The following is a 23,541-nucleotide window of genomic DNA, read 5'->3' as shown; positions in this document are numbered from 1 at the left end:
TCCCCCCTCCCCAAAGGACAACAGGTCCGAAGGAGCTTCGGCAGCAACACAATAACATCGGGGTCCAAAGCATACCAGATGAGAATTACGGGAGCGGTGTCGGTCGACCCAAAGGCTTTTATTTGAGGCTACACAGCAGCGGGCAGGATGCCTGAGGCTGATGGGCATTTCCCATGAAAAAGTGCAGCAGAACAGAGCGCTGTCCCTCCCGGAGAAGAAGAACAATAAAAAGAGCAGAAGCACATGAGAACCAGCCAGGCGGGATCTTCTGATTGATAAAACATTGTGTGAGAACATGAATCTCAGCGCTGTAACAATGGAGCAGCGTTATACAAGCAGGCCGGCCTAAGCAGGCACACCTTGAACCAATCGAGGGCTTGAAGACGATTCCAGGAGTCGGCTCGTCTGAAAATAAGATCCCCGCCGTGACTCAGACCTTCCCGCCGTCCTCGGCAGGGAGTAATGGCATCCAGGACGGTGGAGCACCGGATTTCTGGTTCAGAGCTGTGGGCAGACTTGCGGAGACTCCGCATTTTGCTGCACCTGAGCTTTGCGCCAGCCCATGGCAGGACTGAGGTCTTAATCTTACGTCTGACAGCAGATGATACCGGTTTCACTCCTGGCCCATGCAGAGACGGGAGAGCAGCGCCACCTCAGAACAGATACTGCTGCCAGAAGCCATTAGAATAACAGCAACGCGGCAGTTCGGGGAAGATAAACCCGATCTTTTAATGCCGGTAATCTGACATGCGATCTCCTCCATCAGCGTTATCTCGAAATTTGCCTCCTGTGTTCCTCTGGAGATCCCCCCTCCCCCCTCCACACACACACACGCAAGCACTCACACACTCACTCCTATGCTGACTTAGAGGCCCACAAGACAACTCTCACACACAATTTGTCTCAGAGATAAAACTCTAAACGATTGTATGGGGGTGACTTCAGTGGGATAACCCTTATCTAACTAGCCTGCTGCCTTTCAGACTGTAGAAAGGTGTGAAAAGGCCTCTGGAATCAAAGACGGTGTTTCTCGTAATTGACAGGTGTTCCTGGGTTTTTCATAGTTGGCCATTACATAGACTGCGAGACAAGAGTGCTGTATGTAGGAGTGAATCTGCACTCATGTGAAAATCATGTGATCACAACAAATGAATATGAGATTACTGGACTGTACAAGTAACCCTGCAGCATTGTGGCGGATCACACCACCAGAAAAGACAGCGCAGGACGGAGGGGAAGCATGTGATGGCAGTGTGACATCTCCAAGGGCGCCAGAAACACAAAGGCGGCCGAGCCGTTATTTATGGTGCGCTGACTGCTGGGAGAATAAACGGCATGACATTAGGAAAAATGTCATCAAGTCCACCGATGACAGGTTTAAAAAGTGTGTGAGACATGGAAAAATGTATCATCCAGGCGAGGAACCAAGAGCAACAGCAGCTACTTAAATCTCGCCGTGAGATCGGCTGTAAATTGCTTCAGTCGCACAATACAGTAAAACCCTGTTATTACAAGCTGATTTCACATTTCACCTTAATACTTTCCTTAAAGCTTACGGTGACCCTGGCCTTACAGTCAGGAACCACATTATCTTGGCATCACAATACGACGTAGATTTCATATAAACAAAATGTGAATTTGCTTTGGGTGCTTGGTTTGTCTGCACATAGCAGCCCTCCTGCATCGGGGCCGTGACGAGTGATCATGCCAGGTGGCAGGTAGCTGGCCAGTAGAAGCTGGGGTAGACAAGGCCTTCTGCTCCACCAGGCAAGCCCTGCTGTTTTCAGCGTGCTGCTTAAAGGCCCCCTGGATTTCAGAGGCATGGTGACCGTCAAACTTGCGACACTTTTACACACATTCCGTTGGTTTTTCTTTGGCTGAAGGAACGTGGTTCCTAAAAGCTGATCGAGGACTTTTACGAGGCCCTGGGCCCCCTCTCTCTCTCTCACTCTCTCTGTCTCTCTCTCTCCATCTCTTTCCCCCTCTCCCTCTCCCTCAGTAGTAATGTGCCCAGGATGTTTCTGGAATCTTCCCAGCGCACCTGTGTTTTTTTTTATTGCCGGTCTTTCATTCTGTTTAACAGCACTGAGATCATTAGCTGGATGTGTTTGGCTCATGGCGGAGGAGAGAGAGAGAGAGAGAGGGAGAGAGAGAGAGAGAGAGGGAGAGCCCAGTGACCTACAGGGGTGACCAGAGGTGGGGGATTGCGGTCTATGGCATGGCTGAGGTGGCTCGGCGGGGAGGGGGGGTTAGGGTTTTGGGGGGAATCGGAGACAAGCAGAGACATCCATGATCTGTGTCCCATGTAATCGCTGGACCGCAGGCGCATGCAGTTGGCGCAGTCCTGCATATTAAGCGTCCACAAAAACAGGCAGGAGTTGAGTGTGTCTTGCGTCCAATCCCCTTCCAGATAGAGAGGAAATCCTTTCAATCACACAGCTGGATCCGTCAGCCTGCTCCACCCCGGGCTCCGCGGCACCGGTTCTTGGAAGCAAATTACCGGTGACGCTCACGTTTAGCGGCTTTTTCCGCATGTCCGTTCAGATTTATGCCACGCCGCACTATGCCGGAGCTTTCAGACTCCGTATGGTGGAATAAGCCAGAGCAGAGACAGACACCAAGTCAAACAGCCACCCTTGAGGTCATTGTTGCTGTTGGATCGCGCCTCAGGGGTTACCAAGCGGCCCTGAGTGCAGAGAAAAGACGGTGCTCTGGGATGTTCGCCTGCGGCTTAATTTATCACCGACAGTCTACGCTAATCGCTAATCGCTAGCGTAGCTCAGAGGTACGCTTCCAGAACAAGACAGCCCGGGAAGGACGGCGCCGCTGCTGGTTCCCTGGGAAACGGGCTCTGTTGTTCTACACGTCTCACGTGTGTACCGTAAGTAAACATTCTTAGGGTCAGGAAGTGAGTCGTTGCTTTTCACGGGGTCTGTAATCCCAGGGACAGCAGTGCCGCCATCGAGGAGTCAAACGTCGTGTCTGAGTATCAAGGGAAGGAGAACTCAGGGTATTCCCATTTAAGGGACTGGAAAGAATGCCGTCCACCAGTGTGTGCCATCGATGCTGCTGGCCGATCTGCATTGGTCCTGACATGGGCTCTACGAGTTACTCCTCACCACACATTCCGCTCAGGGAGCTTGTCCACAGAAGCACCTAAACACAGAATCAAGCCACAAAACAGAAAAATTACCTTGATCCTGAGCAGGAGAAGCAGTTAGATGAATGGATGGATGGCTGGATGGATGGCTGTCAGTTACACACAATTTATGCAAAAACATGAGAACTTCCAGGTCAAAACAGGTCCACAGGTCCCTTAAGCTACACTATGGCTCATTTTTGACCTTTTAGTGAGGTCAAAGGCTTTTGATTCTTAGATGATTCCAGAAGTCTGTGTGGTCATCTGGGGGGTAAGTGAGGAATTAATTAAATTATGGACAAACCAAAGGGGGTCATACTCTACAGGGATAACTGATGACTGTGACTTCTGGGGGGGGGGGGGGTGGATACAATGTTAGCATCACATGGGAATTTAGGATCCTGGTTGGGGGGGGTTGGAAATGGCCCAAAGGGCTGTCTGGAGAGCTAGACTGGACAAGAAGGACTTCCCTGTAAAGAGGAAGGTCTGATCTGCAGAAGTTCACTTTGGGGTGGGGGATGGGGGGGCTTACACATGGGATGGGGGAGGCGATGGGAGGCGAGATGACTGAGACGGAAAAGGATGCAGCGATTTTGCTACAGCCGCCCCGGCTCCCACGCAGGTTGCCTTTCTGTCCCCGATCCTGAGCGGCAAAGACCTTAATCTCCTCCCACTCACAACTTCTCAGGCGCCGTGAAATCCATCCCAGCTCGCGGTCGAGAGACGCTCGTTAATGACGGTGGACCCCAAAAACAAGCCCATGTCACCGGAAAGCAGGAGACTCCTGTCATAAACTGTCTCTTCTCCTCTCGCTTTTACCGGTGAGAATGATGTCACTTTACTAGCGAAACATGATCCATCGTCGGTCCCTTGCTGCATGTGTCGGAATGCTCTGTCTCATCCTGCACATCCCATAATTCCGTTATACGGCTTTGGAAAGGCAATCGGTACAATGTAAAAGGCTTCATTAAACTCCCATGGACACGGGACCATTTTCCTCACACCCTGTTAAGTCCCATGCTTCTTTTTAAGGTTCGCTGCATTAAACTCTAAAACAGGAGTAATTCTTAGGGCTGTGATGTCACACTTCAGGCTGAGCTTACGAATATGAGTAAGTCGTAAACCCAATCATATCATAACTAACCGTGTTGAATCACGTAGTGTGAGGCTCCAGTTCCCAGCTGACACGGAAACAGGGGTACAAACAGACCTGGATTCGCCGTTAGGGCACTCGCGTACGTGTGATGGTATTCCCTAATTATTCCCGAAACGTCCCAGCGTGTGCTTTCTGAAAGAGAATCTCAATCCTTTTATTCAGCAAGTATGCAAAGTGTGAGGGGTTTGTTTTGGTGCAAGTGACATGAAGGAAACAGTTAAACAGACAATTAAGACAAACTTTAGTAAACAATATATAGAATAAAGTAAAATCGATGGAAAAAGAAATTAGATGTATAACTGAAGGTTGGGAATGTGTGCAAATAAGTTTATAGAGTTAATAGGAGTTTGAAACTCATAACGCCGGTGATTAGATATGAAAATATCCCACAGGTGCCAGTGTGCTTCTCGCGGGTCCTGGTCTGTGGGGGTTATGGCCCGAGGGTAGACGCTGTGCCAGGTGCCCGTTGGTCCTGCTGCTCAGGGCTCGTACTCATCCTGAAATGGGACACACTCTGTAAGACGTGCCACGTCAGAGGAGGCTCTGAAAGCAGGTGACGACTTGGCAGGAAATGAATGAGGCTGATGTTCAGGGTCCAAGGCGAGGCCTCAGACATTCAGGACACGTTTAAGAGAGGCACCACCACTGTGACGGCCTTTTGGCCGGGTGAGAGTCAGTCGCTTGGGAGGAATCGAGACACGATTCACTCGTTCCTGGCTGCCGCCATTGCCTGTCATTTTCCATCTGATAGCTTGCTGGGAGAAATTCTAACGTGGCACGGAGGCGATGGGTATGGTGCCCAAACCGCAGCGGCGAGCAGGAGCCCCTGTCCTTCCTGAGCTGGCTAGGCTTGGATCGAGGTCCCCGTGAGGAGGATGCTGGCACGGGGCAGGAGCCCCTCTCCCCCCGGTGTGGAGCGCAGGCAGGCCGCGAGGGTGCCGAGGAAAACGTGTCTGAAACATCTCGGGAGAATTTACAAGGGCTTCTGTTTTGAAGATAGTTTCCTAGGCGACCGAATCACAACACGGCACAGGGATCTGTCGAGCACCGAAACATTTGGCCGACACAGGAAATAAAAACGTAATATCGCATTAAAATCACTTTTGTTTAGGCCAGCTGAGATATTTCTGCTCCCCTGGGAAGGCATTTTACTGGCGGGACAGTGAGTGTGTGAAGTTTGTCTGCACTTAAAGATAAATAAAAACACACAGCGGGGAGAATCACGCCTCAGTAAACCATAATGGCAGGGACAAGATGGTGAGCTTTTCCTCAGAGACGTTTATAGCAAAGCCTGTATCAGGTCAGGGCAGGAACCACGTCGCCATTCTCAGAAACGCACTCACCCAGGGTTTGGCTATAAGGTCGCACTGGCAAAAGGTCTGTCCTGCTGTCTACCAAGAAAGAAATATCACAGGGGTGAGATCCAGCTGTTTTGCCTTACTGTCACCTTACGGCTTAGATCATGTCTCACAGGAGGAGGATTTCAGTTTACGTCTGAGGTGTGTGGAAAAGCTGGCGTGGGGACAGCCTGCAGAAAGGCTGCATTCAGCCGGCCGTGTTTGACAGAGTGCGTAGCAACCGCTGATCGGCGTTTATTGTGATTAAAGAAATAAAGTTGACAGATGACAGGTGTGCAGGCATATGCATCGCTATAGGGACACAGCAAGGCACAGGCAGCCTGTGACACTCCTGCGTCGTGGCCCGTCGTTTGCCGTGTGGCCTGGGGAAGACACCGAGTCACCTACATCAGTCAAGCCACATCAGGGACAGACACTAAAAGCAAAAAAATCAGCCTGACGAACAACTCAGAAGTAAACGGGCCTGTTGTGAGTCAACTAAACAGTAAATAAGGGGGTGGGGGGGGGGGTTATGGATTTTATGGGAGGATAGTGTTGGAGAATTTTTATTTGGTGTGCGTGCTTACAACAGGAACAAAAGATCATCCCACAAACTGGCAAACACACCTGTTACATCTTAAAATCACCACTATAAACCACAGGCAGATCATCTGCTACAGAAACATGAAGCAACTACAATAAAATGCCCAGACTCGTTATGCAACTAAACGAAAAAAGACAGCCTAAATCGATCCAGGTGAATCCTACGGCCCCCAATTCAGAATCGATAAGGAGGAAACGGATTGATACGTTTTTGTTCCAGAAACAGCCTTGTAGATAGCTAAATCTTTTGGAATACTGCATAAGGAAACAAACAGACAAAGGCGTTTCTATTGGTTTATATCGGAATGGTGGGGGAGCGGGGTTTCCTGCGGCCTCAGTACTGAAACGATGCTGGAGCCCCGGGGACATGCGCCCCCAGCCCCGCATCAGACTGACCCAAGCAGAGCGTCGCTGCCTAAATAGACAGAAAGCAGGGATTTAAACGAAAAACAGACCGAACCGCAAATAGGATCACATTTTCCAGATCTGCAGCTCATCGATCACTATCACTTTAAGCGTGTCCGTGCCGCTTGTTCGCGGCGTTTGGGGGGATGCGGAGCGGCAGTCCGCGGCACGGACGCGCAGCTGGGGAAGCGCACTAAGCCGGCTGTCCCTCACTGAGCTGTTTGCGTGCAGCACCCGCATGATTTATGTTCGGCTAGCGCCGGGTCTCCGCAGCCACCGCCCCGAAAGGTCCCGGAGCATCTGGCCGGGTGAAGCGCTCGGCTGCCCGCCGCGTAATGAAGACGTTCCGAGCTAAGCTCCCTCTCCGCGTGGCTTTATATTTTAGAAGCACCAAAGGCACGCCGAGCTCACGCAGATTCAGAGCTGACATCGCGAAACATCACTTACCTGAATTTTTGGTTTTTACTTTAACTACAGAACCTTTAAACACACTCCCCAAATCATGAATTTCATTTTTTAAAATATTATTAGCACAATTTATTAATTTATTCTTTGACAGTTGTCTTTGACAGTTGATGTCACACTCGCTACAGTCGCAGTGTATTGTGGGTCGAATCGCCATTTTGGAGGTATATAACTCAAGACTAAGAGCAAGCGTTTGCGTCCGCCTTTATCCTTCGTAAGATGGGATACTCCTGCTGTGTGAAAGGCTGTCATACTAAATCACAAGGCAGAAAGGTGGACCACAACATAAGATTTTTTCGGATTCCCACTTGGAAAAGAGGATATGTACGGCAGGTAGAGAAGGTATTATTATTGTAATTATGTATGTATTATTATTTATTATTATGCTTCATTTGTAAGGCTGTCTACAAGATTGCAGTTAACTTCATCATATAATTACTAATAACTTGAACACAAGAAATTTATTGAAGTAGCCATTTGGCTGCATCCAGACCTGTTAGAATCTAATATACTTGGACCATGTCCCCCCCTTAGTCTCCTTTGTTCGAGGCTATACAGATTTGTTTGCAACTTGATTAAAAGCTAGCGTACCTTTGCAGTGACTATTGTGTAATCGCAGTCCTGCGTTCGAAATGTGAACAGATCCTGCAACCAGCCATTGATGAAATGTCCGTGGGCTTCAAGAGATGTATAGTTCTTGAACTGTTCATATGTGTAAGCGCTGATACCATAAACAAGGTAATTTGTTATATTCAGAGATGAAGTTGGAGGCAACAATGTCGCGTCGGAATTCCATTTTTTTGATGTGAGATCATACGGATCTATATTGTTGATTATTGACAATTTAGCCAAATAGCGATCCCTGGCGTCCTTCGTAAGTTTTTCTCTACGGAATTTTCTCGTTCTGCTTTTTCTTCTCCGTTCTTCCTAGTGTTTGCGTCCGCGAATACCTTCAAAATGGCGAATGGGGGCGTGTCAGACAGTGCAAAAAATACAGTTGTCTCAAGGGTTTCTTCAACAAATAATTAGATTTCCTCAGACAGGTGCACCAGTGTTAGCATTACAGCCATATTCATATTTATTAGACGTATTAGAAGTCAGCCGTTAGATTATCAACACATAAGAACTAGCAGTAACACTTTACTTAAGGCCATGCTTTTAGCAATTTGTAAACACTTTCATAATTCATTATAATGCACTCATAATGCATTATAATCATGGTTATAATATTTATCAAAAGGTATAACACGTTATAGCCATGTTTATTATGCATTATGAATGCCTTATAAAGCTCTCATCTATAATGCGCTATACCTTCATAACTAAACTGACTATAATGTGTTATGCCTTTTATTTATAAATATTTAAATATTTCATATAAAATGTTACCGAACTAGCAAATGTAAATGGATATCACACCAGTCTTTTGACTGGCCCTTTCACAATAACCTTTTCATGTGTTTTTACACAAGCTTTGCAAGAGATATGGACACAAACAAAAAAACAATGGCATGTTCTTTCTGGGACGTACGGCATTTAAAAAGCAGAAAAATTCATTGGGTTCCCATATGCTTGCAATCAACCATCAAAAAAGTAGGAAGGGCAGTTTTCCATGACTAAATCAAAAAAAGGCCATAGCAGGCAGGCAGGGGGGCTGGGCCGGGCCAAGCCCCAAGATGGACGCCTTAAAGGCAGAGACCATGCACTACTGTTTGAAATGTAAAACGTATTGGTAAGCTAAGCCCCGTTAGCGGGGGTGTCGGAGGGGCATGGATATCCTGGCAGCACTTTATAGGGGCCCTGAGCAGAGGTGGAAAGTTCAGATCCAGAAAATATACATCCAGTCCACGGTTTTGTTTCAACCGAATAGTTGAGTTTAAAGAGTCACAGACACAGAGTACTCAGCTGGTTGGTTGAAACAAACCTTGGTCTGGATTTGTACTTTCTGGACCTGAACTATCCACCTCTGCCCCTCAGTGCGAAATGTTACAATTTGTCGAGATGTATAAATTATATCTACAGTGTGGCCCACAATGCCTAGGTATGCCCTTGCCTATGACACTCAGACATGTGTACCACAGCCTTTTCCCAGCATCTCCATGACCCGCCTTCCACTGGCCCTCGAAGCCTGTCCCACTCAGCAATGTGGACAAGAGAAGGTTTAGCACGTGCAGGAACGCAGTCGCCACAGGGCATCCTATAGGAGTGGCCAGCACCATCGGTGATGAGGCCACTGCGTTACCATGGCAGGCCGCAGCGTTACCATGGCAGGCCGCAGCGTTACCATGGCAGGCCGCAGCGTTACCATGGCAGGCCGCAGCGTTACCATGGCAGGCCGCAGCGTTACCATGGCAATAACAGCATAAGGGTTAGTTCCTTACATCCTTTGAACCTGGAGTCCCGTAAGTGCCTCAACTCCTCTGTGTGTGCCCCCCCTCGCTTCTCACCCCCCCCCCCCAAAATCGTCCCACTGTCACGACTGTTCTGGTGCTGACGGGTTAGGCTCTTTCGGCATTACCGTTTACAATGTACAGCGCCCTCCCAGAACTCTTTATGTCAGAATGAAAAATGATAATACATAAATTAATAGCAAACACATGGCCCCTGCTACACGTCGCCCCCCCCCCACCACCCTAACCGCTCTCCCTCTCTCACTCCCCCCTTGCCAAAAAGGTAACGCAATACTGTAATCAAGTAACACCCCCAAAGTGTCGGTCCTCGCATGTATCCTGTTCTCATCAATAACAAACCGGATGAAGGGGAATGCGCTGGGAACAGTGCCCCCCGCCCCAAGCCCAGCTGGTTCACGGGACTGAAACCCTGTACCCAGGCAACCCGAGATGGAAGCCCACAGCTCCATTTGGGCCTTCTCAGCAAGGTGCATCGTGGGATAGCGCAGACGTCAGCGCAGTCTCTGTTCCGAGTGCGACAGATATACTTCACTGGTCCCAGTCAGGGAATTTGGAAGGCAGAAGGTCCCAAAAGTACAGGAAAGGGGCGTCTGCTATAAGATTTTTAAAGTTTCTGCCCTGAAGATATATATTCCCTGTGCTGTCGTGGAAGGTTCCTTCTCTAATGAGAACAAATAAACGTTACACTGTGTGACCCTCCGCTCCGACCAGCCCACTGTCTTATTCCGAGTAAAAACATCAGATGAGATGTTCAGTGGGCAGCCGGGGCGATAGCTCCCGTCTCCGGCTGACCTCTCACCCGCAGGGGCATCGGGGTCGTCAGTCCGCCAAACGGATGTGAACGTCGGAATCGCCGCCAGCTTAGCAAAACAGATGCTAATTGCGTTTCATTTCCAAGAAGAAGTATGAGGTCCAAGCATTCTGCCGAAGCGCGGTGGGTACGTGTCGGAGGGAGGGGATCAGCTATCGGTCTGTTTTCAACAAGTGTTCCTGATGGAAGGTCACGTTCGGCGGGCCGTGTAAAACACAAACCCCTTACCTTTCTGTGATCTCCGTGCTTACTCTCCACTGGAAGGCCGGCTTCCAAGTGCTTGAGAAATACGCTCTTAAATATTCCCATATGTCCCCGTTCGCAACTGTTAAAACAAATAATGTACCTGTAATTTTTCTTTTGAGTTTTTCCAACATTTTGACAACTTTTTATTCCATTTGGTTTTTGACCTGTTTCACGAACCCTGAGAAACATGAGGCTTGTTCTGTATGTCAGTATCCCCCCCCCCCCCCCCCCCCAAAAAATGAGCAAGTGTCCCCTTCAAATCAATTATTGTTGAGTTCCCTTATTAAGGGCACATAGCCTTTGTAATTTAAGCTAAAGGAAATGTCTGGAATCCAGTGAAGCTTCAATGCATTTACAGGACCTTATAGCTGAACATGAACTCTATTCAGCTCCTAAAATGCGCAGCTACTGACATTTTTAAAGCAAACACACATTTAAATTTACAGTGGGGGGACTCTCTCCCTGTTTGATGGCCTTGATCGATGTATCAAGAGCTGAGGAATTCTAAAAAGAGTACAAATCCATCAGGAGTGAAGAGCGGGAGATGAGTTATGGATGATAGCAGCACTGGTGATCTCCCACTGGCTCCAAATGGCAAAAATGTGATTTCCCCCCGAAACTCCAGTGCGTGCGTCTCCATAAATATCCTCACAGAAACGCATGTGAGTGTGGAAAAAATGAGGGAGAGAGAGGTATGAAGAGCAGAGACATGTAGAGGAGAGACATGGTGAGAGAGACACGGAGAAAGAGAGAGATGGGGGGGGAGAGAGAGAGAGAGAAGACCAGCAGGCCGCAATCAAGCCACATGCCTCTGGGTAGAAAGGGGGAGGGCAGAGTTTACAGTATTGAGGCTGTTGTTTGAATTATCCCCCAAAATTTAAGGGGGGGGGGGTCTGAAATTTTTCTTAAGTTATGGGTCTTTGCAGATGGGAGATTTTTACTTGCAGAAAATTTGCAGTGTGTCAAGCCAGAGTGCCCCCTCAGAAAAGCCCCGCAGAAGCCTAAAGCAACAAGGCTAAGTGATATTGTGGTTCCCGCATCCAGCGGCCGTATATCTCACAGAGCTCACTGCTCCCGTGATGTCATTCTCCGGTAGGGGATCCGCGTCTCCGCTTACATGTGCTGCGTTCTGGCCCTTTAGTGCGTAGCTGGTGTGTTTGTGTCTCTGTTTTGGTATCTGGGGGTGGTGTAGGTGCAGCTCAGCACCTGAAACAAACAAACACACACCTCCCGTCCCGTCGTGAGATGAAAATCAGCATGTTTCTACTCCCCGTGTCTATTCAGGAAACGGATAACCCCGTCAGCCATTACACTGCTCTGGAGGAAAACATGAGATGAAATGCACTGACTGTAAATCAACAGTGAATATAGGAATGGCCAGCTGGACAGATGCTGGTTAACTGTAGATGCAAAGTCACATGGACTAATACACGGAACTGCATCCGCTCCATGTTATCCAAGGCCAGGTATGCCTAGGTCATGTGCTAAGCACTAATGCTTATGCTAATGCTGCAACGCTAACGCCACGACATCGGGATGCTAATACGGTGATGCTGACGCTATGATTCTACAGCTGTGACGCTAATGCCATGACACTAATGCTACGACGTTAGCGCTGTGCCCGCACGTCCAAGCACAGCAAAAGCAGAAATCTGCTGGCAGACTCGTAAAGGAGGTCTGTTTAAATAAATGTCATAACTGGGGCCGGATTAAGATAAGCGAGTGGCGGAATCTCCCGCTGGGCCGCCTTTATCGTCCTACAAGGCCACGCTGGAACAGCATGAGTCCAGCCCGTCACTCACGGCAGCGGGATGATATTGACATGCCATGTTTAACTGTGACTCTGAATCCACCTGAAGGGAGAGGATAAAAAGTGACATTTACTGGATCGGCAGTTTATCTCTGCTGACCTGAAACTGCCTCTCTGTCCCACTAACAGCCTCCACCCCCCCCCCCCCCCCAGTCTGCGCCGTTTCATGGTTCTGGGTCCAGCTGTTTTTCTTTTCTTTTTATTCATCATTGAGATGCCAGTCACAGTGTTGTGGTCTGACTGTGCTTTGGGCCTCAGCCGCATCACCGACATGTGGTCTGGGGGTCCACGGTGTTACACACAGCCAGGGATGCCCCCTGTTTCCCGGGGATTGCAGGTGTAACATTTACCTGCCGGCGCTGAGCCTCGGTCTTGCAGCTCATCCTACCCGACGCTGGCCTTCTCTGCACTTCCATCATGTCTTGTCAGCTAAAATAAGGAGAAACCTTAATGCCAACACGGTATTATGAGTTGCTAGGTAACCCCAGGCATAATAATGGCCCCTTAGGGTCCCCAGGACAGTGACACTTCGCAGAGCTGCACAGGCAGTTGCTGGCCTGACTGACACCACCGGGGACCTCGGCACGCTCACCTAGACTGTACCGCGACTCCCCCATTGCACGCTCATCTAGACTGTACCGCGACTCCCCCATTGCACGCTCATCTAGACTGTACCGCGACTCCCCCATTGCACGCTCACCTAGACTGTACCGCGACTCCCCCGTGGCACGCTCACCTAGACTGTACCGCGACTCCCCCGTGGCACGCTCACTTAGACTGTACCGCGACTCCCCCGTGGCACGCTCACCTAGACTGTACCGCGACTCCCCCGTGGCACGCTCACCTAGACTGTACCGCGACTCCCCCGTGGCACGCTCACCTAGACTGTACCGCGACTCCCCCGTGGCACGCTCACCTAGACTGTACCGCGACTCCCCCGTGGCACGCTCATCTAGACTGTACCGCGACTCCCCCGTGGCACGGGGCACCGTGGTCGGGTCTCCTGCATGACCTTTTAAGCGAGTAGCTGGGATGTCCTGAGGAGTGCTCCACAGCAGCACCACAGACCAAACCTTGGCGCGGTAGCCGGACCTTTGAGAACCCCCCCCCCCAAATTAAGGAATGCTGAATTTCCTTATAAAACCACTATGCTTACTGGAAAACCGGATTGTGCCGGAATGTGCTCTATTTGATTCTGTACCACGCTCTCGGAGTGCCCTGTTCCACTCACACGGAACGTGCTCTATTTGATCCTGTACCACGCTCTCGGAGTGCCCTGTTCCACTTACACGGAACGTGCTCTATTTGATTCTGTACCATGCTCTCAGAGTGCCCTGTTCCACTTACACGGAACATGCTCTATTTGATTCTGTACCATGCTCTCGGGGTGCCCTGTTCCACTCACACGGGATGACAATCGCGTGCAGCAGGAGTTTACAGCATGATTTATGATCCCGTTTCAGCAGCAGCTCTCAGAACTTCACTGGACGCTTCGGAGAATTCCCGCTCCTGTGCTCTTTCCTATTCTGCTCTTGCAGGCCGCTTTTTCTTATGCTGAGGCCTCTGTTGTTTCCTTCCAACATGAAGGGGTCTAATTTATGCCAGAGTGGGGGGAGGGGGAGGGGGAGGGGGAGGGGGGGGGGGGCGCTTGCAGACCTCCCTTGTGTCCCGCATCAAAGCCCGGCCTGGTGGATCTCACTCCTACATCTGCCACACAGAAATTATCCAGCGTCTTTGGCATCTGCGTCGTATTAATATCAGTTTCCGCAGAAAACTCTCCGATCCTGCATGACTTACATCGCTGACGTTTTTCTCTATGTCCATTTACACAGCTGCGTGTTTTGAGGAAAGTGGGGGAAAGGTTCGGTCAGGCTCGAACCCGCGACCCACAGGCTCGAGTAAAAGCGGGGAGCCCCCCGAGGCCCCCGATAGTGACAGCGCTGTGATGGCCCCTCCCCCCCGCCCCATTCGAGCAAAGCATGGCAAGACGCTGGCCCTCTATCCATCAGGCGAATAAGAAACAGAGCACTGGCTGCGATCTTACAGGGATGGCCCTGACACCCGCGGCTGAGGGCTTCCAGGCACTCGGATATGACATCACACGTTCAGAAGAGCGAGGGAGCCAGGCACTCGGATATGACATCACATGTTTGCCTGGAGGTGACAAAGTGACGAAGAAAGGGAGAGTGATTTTGTTTAGTTTAAAGACAACAGCTGCTTGATGTATTGTTGGATATAAGACAATATGTAGGCTGCCTGCTTGTGTACACACCTATATCCTACCCTATACTGTTTCCATGCCTACAATTCTTGTTCCTCTGTCTTTAACCACTCCAATTATTATTTGTCGTGAAATTATGTCGGTGAGGACACCGTTGAAAATTTAACAACTAAATAAATAAAACGGAGCTAGCCTAACTTTGAGAAACAGCTCCCCCCGTGGACAAATTTTCACCTACACCTCCTCAGCTTTCGGCGAGCGGAAATCCCACAGTAGCGATTTAAGGTAAGAGCATTAAACTGACTGCCGGCGGATTTAACTTCAGAGGCACCTTAGTGCGGTTCAGAATTAGACCAGTAATATCGCCTCGCTTTCAGCTAGAGAGCAGGAGCGAAGAGGTGCGCTATGACAGCCTCTGCTCCATCGGGAGGAGTTTCCTCCGTCAGCCCGAAGGATTTACTGCCAGACTCATAAAGTGTCTTAACTCGTATCTCGTGTACATCCGTATCCCAGAGGAGACTCAGGAACTGAATCAGGCACTGCGCTGATTAATAATTTTGGATGAATGTGAGGTGTGCGTTTCTGCTAATGCTAATATACCATTTGATGGGCACGTTTTGCAAATCGACCTGTATACGTTCCCCCCCGGCACACGTTAATTAGGTAAAGGATCGGAGACAAGCACTGTGCTGTTGCACTTCACTGTTACTGAATGCAAAAACTAATTATCCAATAAACCATGTGACTTTATTTTACTGCACATTTCACTGAATCCATCATCCTGCTCTATCCTTCGTCTTTGAGTGAAAGGTGAATTTCTACAGTTTACTACTTTAACCTGTAAAACTCCCTGGGGCGGCACATTTTAAAACCTGTCATTAAGCAGCGTAATTCCCCACGTACTCGGGGAGGGCAAATCGCCACGCATTTACACCGATAGCTGTGACATGAGATTTATTACGGGCTTCACACTGCTGCGAAACGCGACCGCAAGTAGCCGCGCGGGGGATTTAACGGGAGCAAAGGCGCGTGACCCAGAGGGATCCAGGACGAAAGCGCGATCGGCTCATACCAGAAGAATGACATGGCAAATTCACTACAACTCTTTTACATCATAACTATAATTTCTGCTCAAATGACATCTAATTAAATGTATTTATAACAACGAAAACTGGGGCAATATTTTTCCTGCAGTCACTTAGCAACAGGTGACTGGATCTTGGTACAGACTCAAACAGTGACTTGTGCAGCAGCACCGGCATCTCGAGGCATACCGGCTCGTGCGTGAGGCGCGTTTACGGCTCGGAGTGGGAGAGGCTATGCCGTACCCGGCCATCGTCCTGATTATCCCCTTTAAGTTAGGCAGACATTTTTTCATCTTCTGTCCTAAGTACTAAAATAATGATAAAATAATGTTTTGTGCTCTAAAGTGGATACTCATGGATGACGTGATGGAACAGCTTAGCCACAACAACGCATTAGGACCTTTAACTTTTACTGGCAATTCAAGGTATGCGATTCCAGCTAAAAAAAAAAAGCTGGTAACGCTTTTCTTCAGCGGCGTAAGTAACCTAGTAACTCAGTTATTATTAAGTACAAGTCATGAACACATATAGTAACTGCGTGAAATACATGAAACTGTTATGATTGATTAATTATGAACGATTATGGGATCAGTACGTAAATAACACGTAAATTCTGTTTAATGAAACATTAAGTAAGAGTATAGTGCCGTATTATGTGTGTCCCCTCAAGTAAAACGTTACGAAAAAGCTTAATAATATAAGTTTATCATAATTTGACAGTCAAAGTCTACAGAAACAGTTCGGGGCTGGTTAGGATTCTCAGCCGCTGCCGTTTTAATCTTTTTACAATTCCGATGTTTTTAAAGCAAAATGACCCTTTAATTGAGCAAATGAGTTTGGTACCCCCCCCCCCCCCCGAGATGCCATAGTGAGGCCTCCCAGTGCCTAATGGAAACCCGAAAAGCTTTCTTTGTGTCGAACACGTATAAAACCCAGGTCATAAACTGTTTTTCTGGGCTCTTCTCCAGACCCACCTTCTCATTCGGGTGGGGGGGATGGCCCACTTAAACACTGTTTACGTTTGAATGCCTCTTTATAGGTTTTGTACCAACAAGCCGCATTTTCTCCCCTTGATAATTAAGTACTAAATGAACTCAGTAAGTGTTTGCTTTACTATGCATTAGAAACTCATTAATAAGCCAGTTAGGTCTGTTTTGTCAGCTGAAATTAGTTTATTTGCTTTGGAAATTTACGCAAAGGGCCAATTCAGTCTGATCTGTGGGCCCATTTCTCAAATGTTAATCAGTAACGGGACCTGTGGAAAGGTATGAGCTGGGGTTAACCTTAATCCAGGAGGGGGGGGCTGATAGAGGATAGAGACAAAGTTGAAAAATGTGGGTCCGCTGCCAGCTCCGGGGTAAAAACGCCCACCTGATTCCCCCACCACTCCATCACGGCCCTCCTCCCCTGCACATGCTGCCAGCCATCAGACCAGGCCCACGCGGATCTCCCGTTACTGCCACTCGCACCAGCCGATATTTCCCGTACGTTACAATCCATCCGCATACCTGAGCGGCAGGCCGCTTGTGTCCTCAGAACTCACCGGAAACTCCCACCCCACTACTTCACACCCGCTAATCTGACGGGCTCAGTCCCGTCCCCCCCCGTCCCCCCCCCATGTCTGACAGCTTGAATCGGCCTGTAAGCAGCCTGCTTGTGGTCAGGCTCCCTTTGCTGCTGATTTATCAACGGGCCCCGAGGAGGAGATGCTGGGTTTAAAGTACGTGAACAGCGAGGATTAACCTTGCCGAGGCCTCGCTATCGCCGCCCTAGCTGAAGACGGACGACTGTAAAGCTCTGAGAGAGGGTCAGTATTAGTAGTCACAGTTATTGAGGAGGGGTGGAATTCCATCGTTTATGCTGCCACTATCTGTAGTAACTAGTCACTATACCACCACACAAACCACGCATTTCTGCGGGGCTCCTGAGGTGTGGGAGTTCCCCTGGTGGCCATAAACAGTCACTACACTGGGGTGGGCTAGGAGCCCCAAAGTGCATTTTCGGTGAGGCCCCAGCAACAACATACTGGCCCCTGTCACTATAGCTTGAAGGTGGCTCTGGTTGTTTCCTGGGAGTTTACAGGAAAAAGCAGCTCTTTGGAAGGCGAGTGACTCAGAGTGGTGAAGACGCTTGGCGGTGTGACGAAGCCAGCTGAGTAAACGCCCGCTCCCCCCCTCCAGATGGGTGTATCTCCGCCCCACTGGCTATCTGACTGCCCGGGTCACTCTCAGTGCACTACAAAGAGCAGGCGAGGAGTCGCTATGTCCCGAATTTAACGACGGGGAAACACGGCAGGCGGCCTGATGGGAAGGGGGCGGTCCTGGGAGCATGGGGGGGCAGCACTGATGGGCCGCCCGGGTGCGACCGGCGCTCTGTGTGGGAGCTCAGCTGCCTTTAGCTTCTTATGTTTATTTTTCATTTATTAAAGCCCTTATTCTTGGCTGCTTCTTCCACAGTCTTAAGCATTATTTTCGAATCGACTACCTGGCATTCAGTTTTATTTTTTCTTTTATGGTGGTTTTTTCCCCCTTATTCTAAGCCTTTGGGCTGATCCAATTCCTGCAGAAGCTCTGGACATATTTCATTTAGATAACGATGTTCTTTCCATTTGGGCTTCTCAACGTCTCTTTCACGGGCTTCTTAAAACAAATTAATTACGCTCGGTTTCACTCTATCAACAAATAGTTTGGCCATTGAGTAATGGATTGGCATCCCCCAGCAAACACAGAGCCCTCGCAGTCCGAGACACCAGCCAAAGGAGCCTTTATGTTGAAGGGCTCTTGACTTTGTCAACACTCGCCATGGCGACCGCCGGCTTCTGAGACAAGCACACCTCAGCAGGATAAATCACTGGGGGTCTGCACCAGTCCTTCGAGACCTTTGCCCCCCAGCTCTAATCCCAGAGGACACCCCAAATATTGATAGAGACCCCGCCCCCCCACCACCACCTACACACTCCTGATGAAAACTTCCAGATCCTTCTGCTTTTCGTAAAGCTGATTGATCTTTTTAAAGACCTCGTCTGTCCGAGAGGCTAATGATTATTATTCAAATTAGAAGAATGTATGGTCATCTTGAATGTCCATTTACATTTTATCCAAAGCAACATATATTTTTGAGAAAGCAGGACGAGCCAGTCACTGGAACAATTGGGGGTAAAGGACCTTGCTCAAGGGCCTAACAGTGAAATCACTCTACCAAGCTTGGGATTTGACCCAGCGACCTTCCGATTACAGGCACAGCCGATTGCCTAAGGAAATATATAACACCGTGAAATTTGTGCTAGGTTGTGTGCATCGTGCTGATCAGTAGGATTAGCCCTTCCCTTCAGTCAGTGGCTTTTGTGAACCCCTGCATACCCAGTGCACTGCATCCTGTGGGCCGTCACGACACTGCACCCCCAGCAGCTCTGGTAGCTGTGGCTGTTGTGGTAATGAAGTACTTCTAATATCATGAATAAACAAAGTCCCTGCAGTGGGCCTAGATTAGAAGGTCAGTATCCACTCACTTACTGGCACTTAATCTCCGCACCCGCCGACCTGGCGTGTCATCGCGTGCTCCGTCATCGTCACCGGCGGCCATGTTTGTTTTCTGCAGAGCTGGAATAACAATGGAAAGGACCACCGGGACACTGGCCTGATGTACGGATGAATGGGCCATGCTACTTGTGTGCAACCATGAGCAGGGGATTCTGGGAGACCGTGATTAGGGGGCAAAAAAACAGTGTGACTGGTGTAATTAAAAGTGTCAAAGGAGAGAAAATTAAGCATAATTTCATTTTCACAAGCTCATACTCATGGCCAGTGTCTAAGATCCAGCAAGCCAGTACTGAACTCTAAGGCTGAACTGGTCTACTGGTTTGAAGTTACTTTTCAAGAAGGGGCCTGATGAGCTTAGTGTTGCTCGGGGGGGTCACACCACCCTGGCTGGGTCTGAAGCTAATTACAAACTGTAAGCAACTTCAAAGTTTGGCTTTTGAGAATGTGAAGGACCCTGCAGAAGTTGACAGGGGCATCCTGCACAGACAGCCGCCTATCACCCCCCAGGGAACTAATGAAATCCTTCCTGGTCTGTAGGGTCCATGGAGGCGGGATTGGCCAAACAACACAGCATTCCTGATCATTCATCCAATCAGAGGAGCGAGCAGGAGTCATGGCAGGAGACTTGTGCTCCACACAGATTGGCCAAGGTAAAGCAAGGGCCGGGACAGAGAGGTGTTGGTGGGGGCACTCCGAAAGCAGCCACAGAGCAGCTGCCCTCTTATCCCGGGGCGAATTGCCTTAACGTGATCCAGGGTGTAAGGCATCTGGAGATAAGGGTGATGGATCTGAGCACTCGGCGGGGGTGGGGGGGGGGGGGGGGTTTGAAAGCAGCCCTGAGTTTGGGGGGAGGGGGGCTCACCCACCCAGAGTACACGGAGGGCCCAGTAGTGACCTTTTGGGTGGGGTTTGGGGGGGTGGCCCTGGGACCACTTTGATCACTTAATGGGACTCCTATGACTACTGCTTGTGGGGGAATGTGAGCAGAAGCCTTATTAAAACAAACGGGGGGAGTCTGCATACACACAGACACACACACACTTAAAGGCACGCACACACACACACACACGAACGCACACAAGCATGCTCGCACCAGAGACACACAGCTCGTGATTCCTAACCCTCACCCCGCTCCAGAGAAACCCCCAAAATGTGTTGTTAATAAACAAACGATTTACACAATGATTTCTTAAAATTTTGCCATCCCTCACTGAACATTTTCTCACACATGGACACAGCACACACACACGCACGGGTTGGGGGGGGGGCAGGGTGGGGGTTGATTAGTGAGATATGGAGTGGAGAGGGGGGGGATCACTGGCAGGTGAAAAGGGTGTGCAAATAGGCGCTGGGGCAAAAAGTCAGCCAGCAATGGCTGGAAGGTGATGGGGGCGATGTGTGTGTGTGTGTGTGTGTGTGTGTGTGCCTGTTTGTAAGGGGGGGTGGGACTGCAAAATATTTGGACAAAAGGTTCTGGCTTCTGATCACAGGTGGGGCCACCGATCACTGGACGGGGGGAGGAAAGCCGTGTAAATATGTCATACATGTCATGAACACGGGTAGGCAGGGTCAGGAATACGTATGTGCAAAGCTCCTCATTCAGAAATGAGTCCATCGTGAGCGCCCCCTATTGGAACTGACTGTGATGACAGATACCAGGCATCCCATATATTCACATCCTGATTCTGAGCGACTTGAACGGAGAAGTGCGTCAGCAGCGCCCCCTGTTTAAGGAACGCCAGTTGGAGGGCAGGTCAGTATAAGGGCAGCTTTTAGGACAGCTAGCTAATGTACCAGGCTCTGGGTAAAAGTGTAAAACAGGTCAAAACCCGTACTGGGTACCTGCATCCGGAAAGACTCGGATTGAGCTCTGAGCTGGATACCTACCCCCGGGTGCACTTCAGTCAATCCCCAGCTGGAGACTAACTCAGACCCGTTAAAAAGCTTTGGATTTGCACATAAACAACGTAATAACATGATTTCATCGCCATGCACGCCTTGCACGGCTCAGAAAGGCCCTTCGCGTCCCCACTGATCGGACCGCCCCGATCACAGGCGTCCGTCCAGCTCCTCGGCATCGACATTCACCGATACGCTATTGATGCCTTTCCTCCGGGCAAACGGGGAGGTCAGACCCGGGGGAGGGATTTCCAACCAGATGAAAACGTGCCCCCCCCCCACCCTCCAGACGACGTCAGACCCCCGCAATGCAACAGCGCCTTGTAAATCGTGGCAAATAACTGTTTTCTTTACAATTATATCAGTGTGCCTCTCCCTGCCCGACACAGAGGCATCAATCACGCCTGTCATCATTTGCATGCTTGATCTCTGCAGCTCTCAGGGTGAAAACATGAACGAAAACAAATCAGCCTGAAGAATGGCCGTGCTGTTACGTCGCATAATTAATCATGCTGTAGGTGCAGGGCCTTCAGGCACGCTGGGAGCCAGCCGCCGGCGGGAGCGCCAGCTCTGAGCACCACATGGCTCTGTGATCCAGCAAGATGCGGCCTTTTGTTTTGGAATCCCTTCCACATGAATCCCGCAATCAGATAATCGAAACCCTTTTTCTAAAGTAAATCCCAGCTCTTCCTTGGCAGCTGAAGCTGCGTTTGGGGAATCGCACACGTCCGATAAATGTAAAATCAGACTTCCTGAAGCAGCTCCGTGGGAATCGATGGGTCTGGCACGGAAGAATGATGGATGCTTTTTTAAAAAAAGTATAATATGTAAAAGGGGTGGGGGTGGCTTTGACAAGACAAGGAGACCAAGAGGTGCAGAAGAAGAGAAGACGAGGCTGTTTTGAAAGCAGTTAAAGCAATAAGTGCAGCTAATTAGCTACATGTAACTGTGTGTGAGCCATGAGCTGCTTCACAGGGTGGATGATACGGGTGTTTTTCACAAAGTTAATTCGATATAGATACTCGATATAGAACAAAAAACGCTGACGGATCGGCAGCTCTTTCCCAGGGTCGCCGTGATATCGGGGCTTTCGCCCCTAAAGCCAAGGCCACAGCTAAGTCTGATCGCTCCTGGGGTCTGTCAGCCCCCGCTGGAAGAATTTTAATTACAAATACGAGGAGGGGAAAATTACAGAAATCACTCAAAACATCACTTAGCCCAGTTAATTTCCATGACAGAAGCTGTACCAAGAAAAAAGGGCCCCTCCCCACACGGGGGCCAGACCCTGCTCTGAGTCATGGGCTTTGCTGGGTTGTGGGGGGGGGTGGGGGGGTAGGCTAGGGGTGACTCAAGCGCCTTACTGATTTTCATATACTCTGAACTCCTTCCCAAAAAAATGCCTGACAATTAGGGGGCTGATTGCAATCGAGAGGACTGCCAGGGCCTAATTTCTATTGTTCATAACCGAAAGAAAATATTTATGTCTACAGATTGGGCTGTTGCTGTGGCCCTGTTCTCAGGTGCGCTATTTTAATATAATTATCTGGAAAAACACGATCGAGCCGCAGTTATCAAATGGGGGCCGTTTCCTGAACTTCTGTCATATTATTCCAATTAACGATGTGTCCCCGGCGGTCTGGCAGGGTGAGCGTACGTCACTGCGGCCGAGCGGCATCTCCGACGCAGGCCTGATAAATGATTTTGTAAAATATTGCCGTGGCAGCACCGTGTTTCCAGATAGCAAAGCCAACACAAACATGACATCGCAGAAGAGGAGTTCAGAGAGGGAGCAAGATAAAAGCCGGCGTATCTCACCAGGGGGAGGCTCAGGAAGAGAGGAGCGAGACTCTGCGCGAGAGAGAGAGAGGCTGAGGGAGGGAGAAGCGTTTGGACGGCGAGATAAAATGACATGGACCAGCTGGGGGTGAAGAACCTCACTACAGAGTATTTAAACCTGTACGTTTAGCGCTATCCTAGATTAGCGTGAGTCTCCTTTCAGAATGTTCCAGGCTGTTGTAGTACATGATATTTAACAGTTTCTAAAAGTACATGATGCACCGAGTACCTGTCATCTTCAAGGGGTTCAGTATTGATATTCCAGGTATCGTGCTCCTGGGGGGGGGAGGTGGGCGGGGTTTGCTTCACTGCTGGCAACCAAAGCTCAGCTCCAGATTGATAAACCATCTGAGATTACACCATGCAAGGCAAGTACATTTAAATGGGTATTCTCTCATTATACGTGTTCGAGGGTCGAGGGTCCAAAGGTACAGGGGAAATGGAGCGGATGTGTATAAAGTTTCAATCGATCTTAGCTCCATGCTGTTTTAATTCCATAACCCTGCTCCATAACACAAAGTCACCTGTCATTCAGGTGTTACTCAGTGAATTCATCCTGAGAAACTCACATTCTGACA

General features: G+C 49.5%; 1 protein-coding gene across 5 annotated transcripts in view; it reads left to right on the top strand.

The window, feature by feature from the left end:
• Window positions 1-7,314: 7,314 nt before the first annotated feature.
• The window catches only part of LOC111833951 (uncharacterized), a 49,210-nt gene continuing 32,983 nt past the window's right edge, over window positions 7,315-23,541 (top strand). For 2 of the 5 annotated variants that reach the window (XM_072699408.1, XM_072699406.1), the window contains exons 1-2: window positions 7,315-7,447; window positions 19,766-19,878. In XM_072699408.1, coding sequence (XP_072555509.1) covers window positions 7,325-7,447; window positions 19,766-19,878 — 236 coding nt within the window. In that variant the 5' untranslated portion in view covers window positions 7,315-7,324. Of the gene's footprint in view, window positions 7,448-15,961; window positions 16,115-19,765; window positions 19,879-23,541 lie in introns of those variants that run through there. The other 3 variants (XR_011982619.1, XR_011982618.1, XM_072699407.1) reach the window with 2 other exon arrangements.

Source organism: Paramormyrops kingsleyae, chromosome 14 (genome assembly GCF_048594095.1).
Source record: "Paramormyrops kingsleyae isolate MSU_618 chromosome 14, PKINGS_0.4, whole genome shotgun sequence".
NCBI classification, from domain to species: Eukaryota; Metazoa; Chordata; class Actinopteri; order Osteoglossiformes; family Mormyridae; genus Paramormyrops; species Paramormyrops kingsleyae.
The sequence above is the reverse complement of the archived record's forward strand: the minus strand, read 5'-3'. Positions and strand labels throughout refer to the sequence as shown.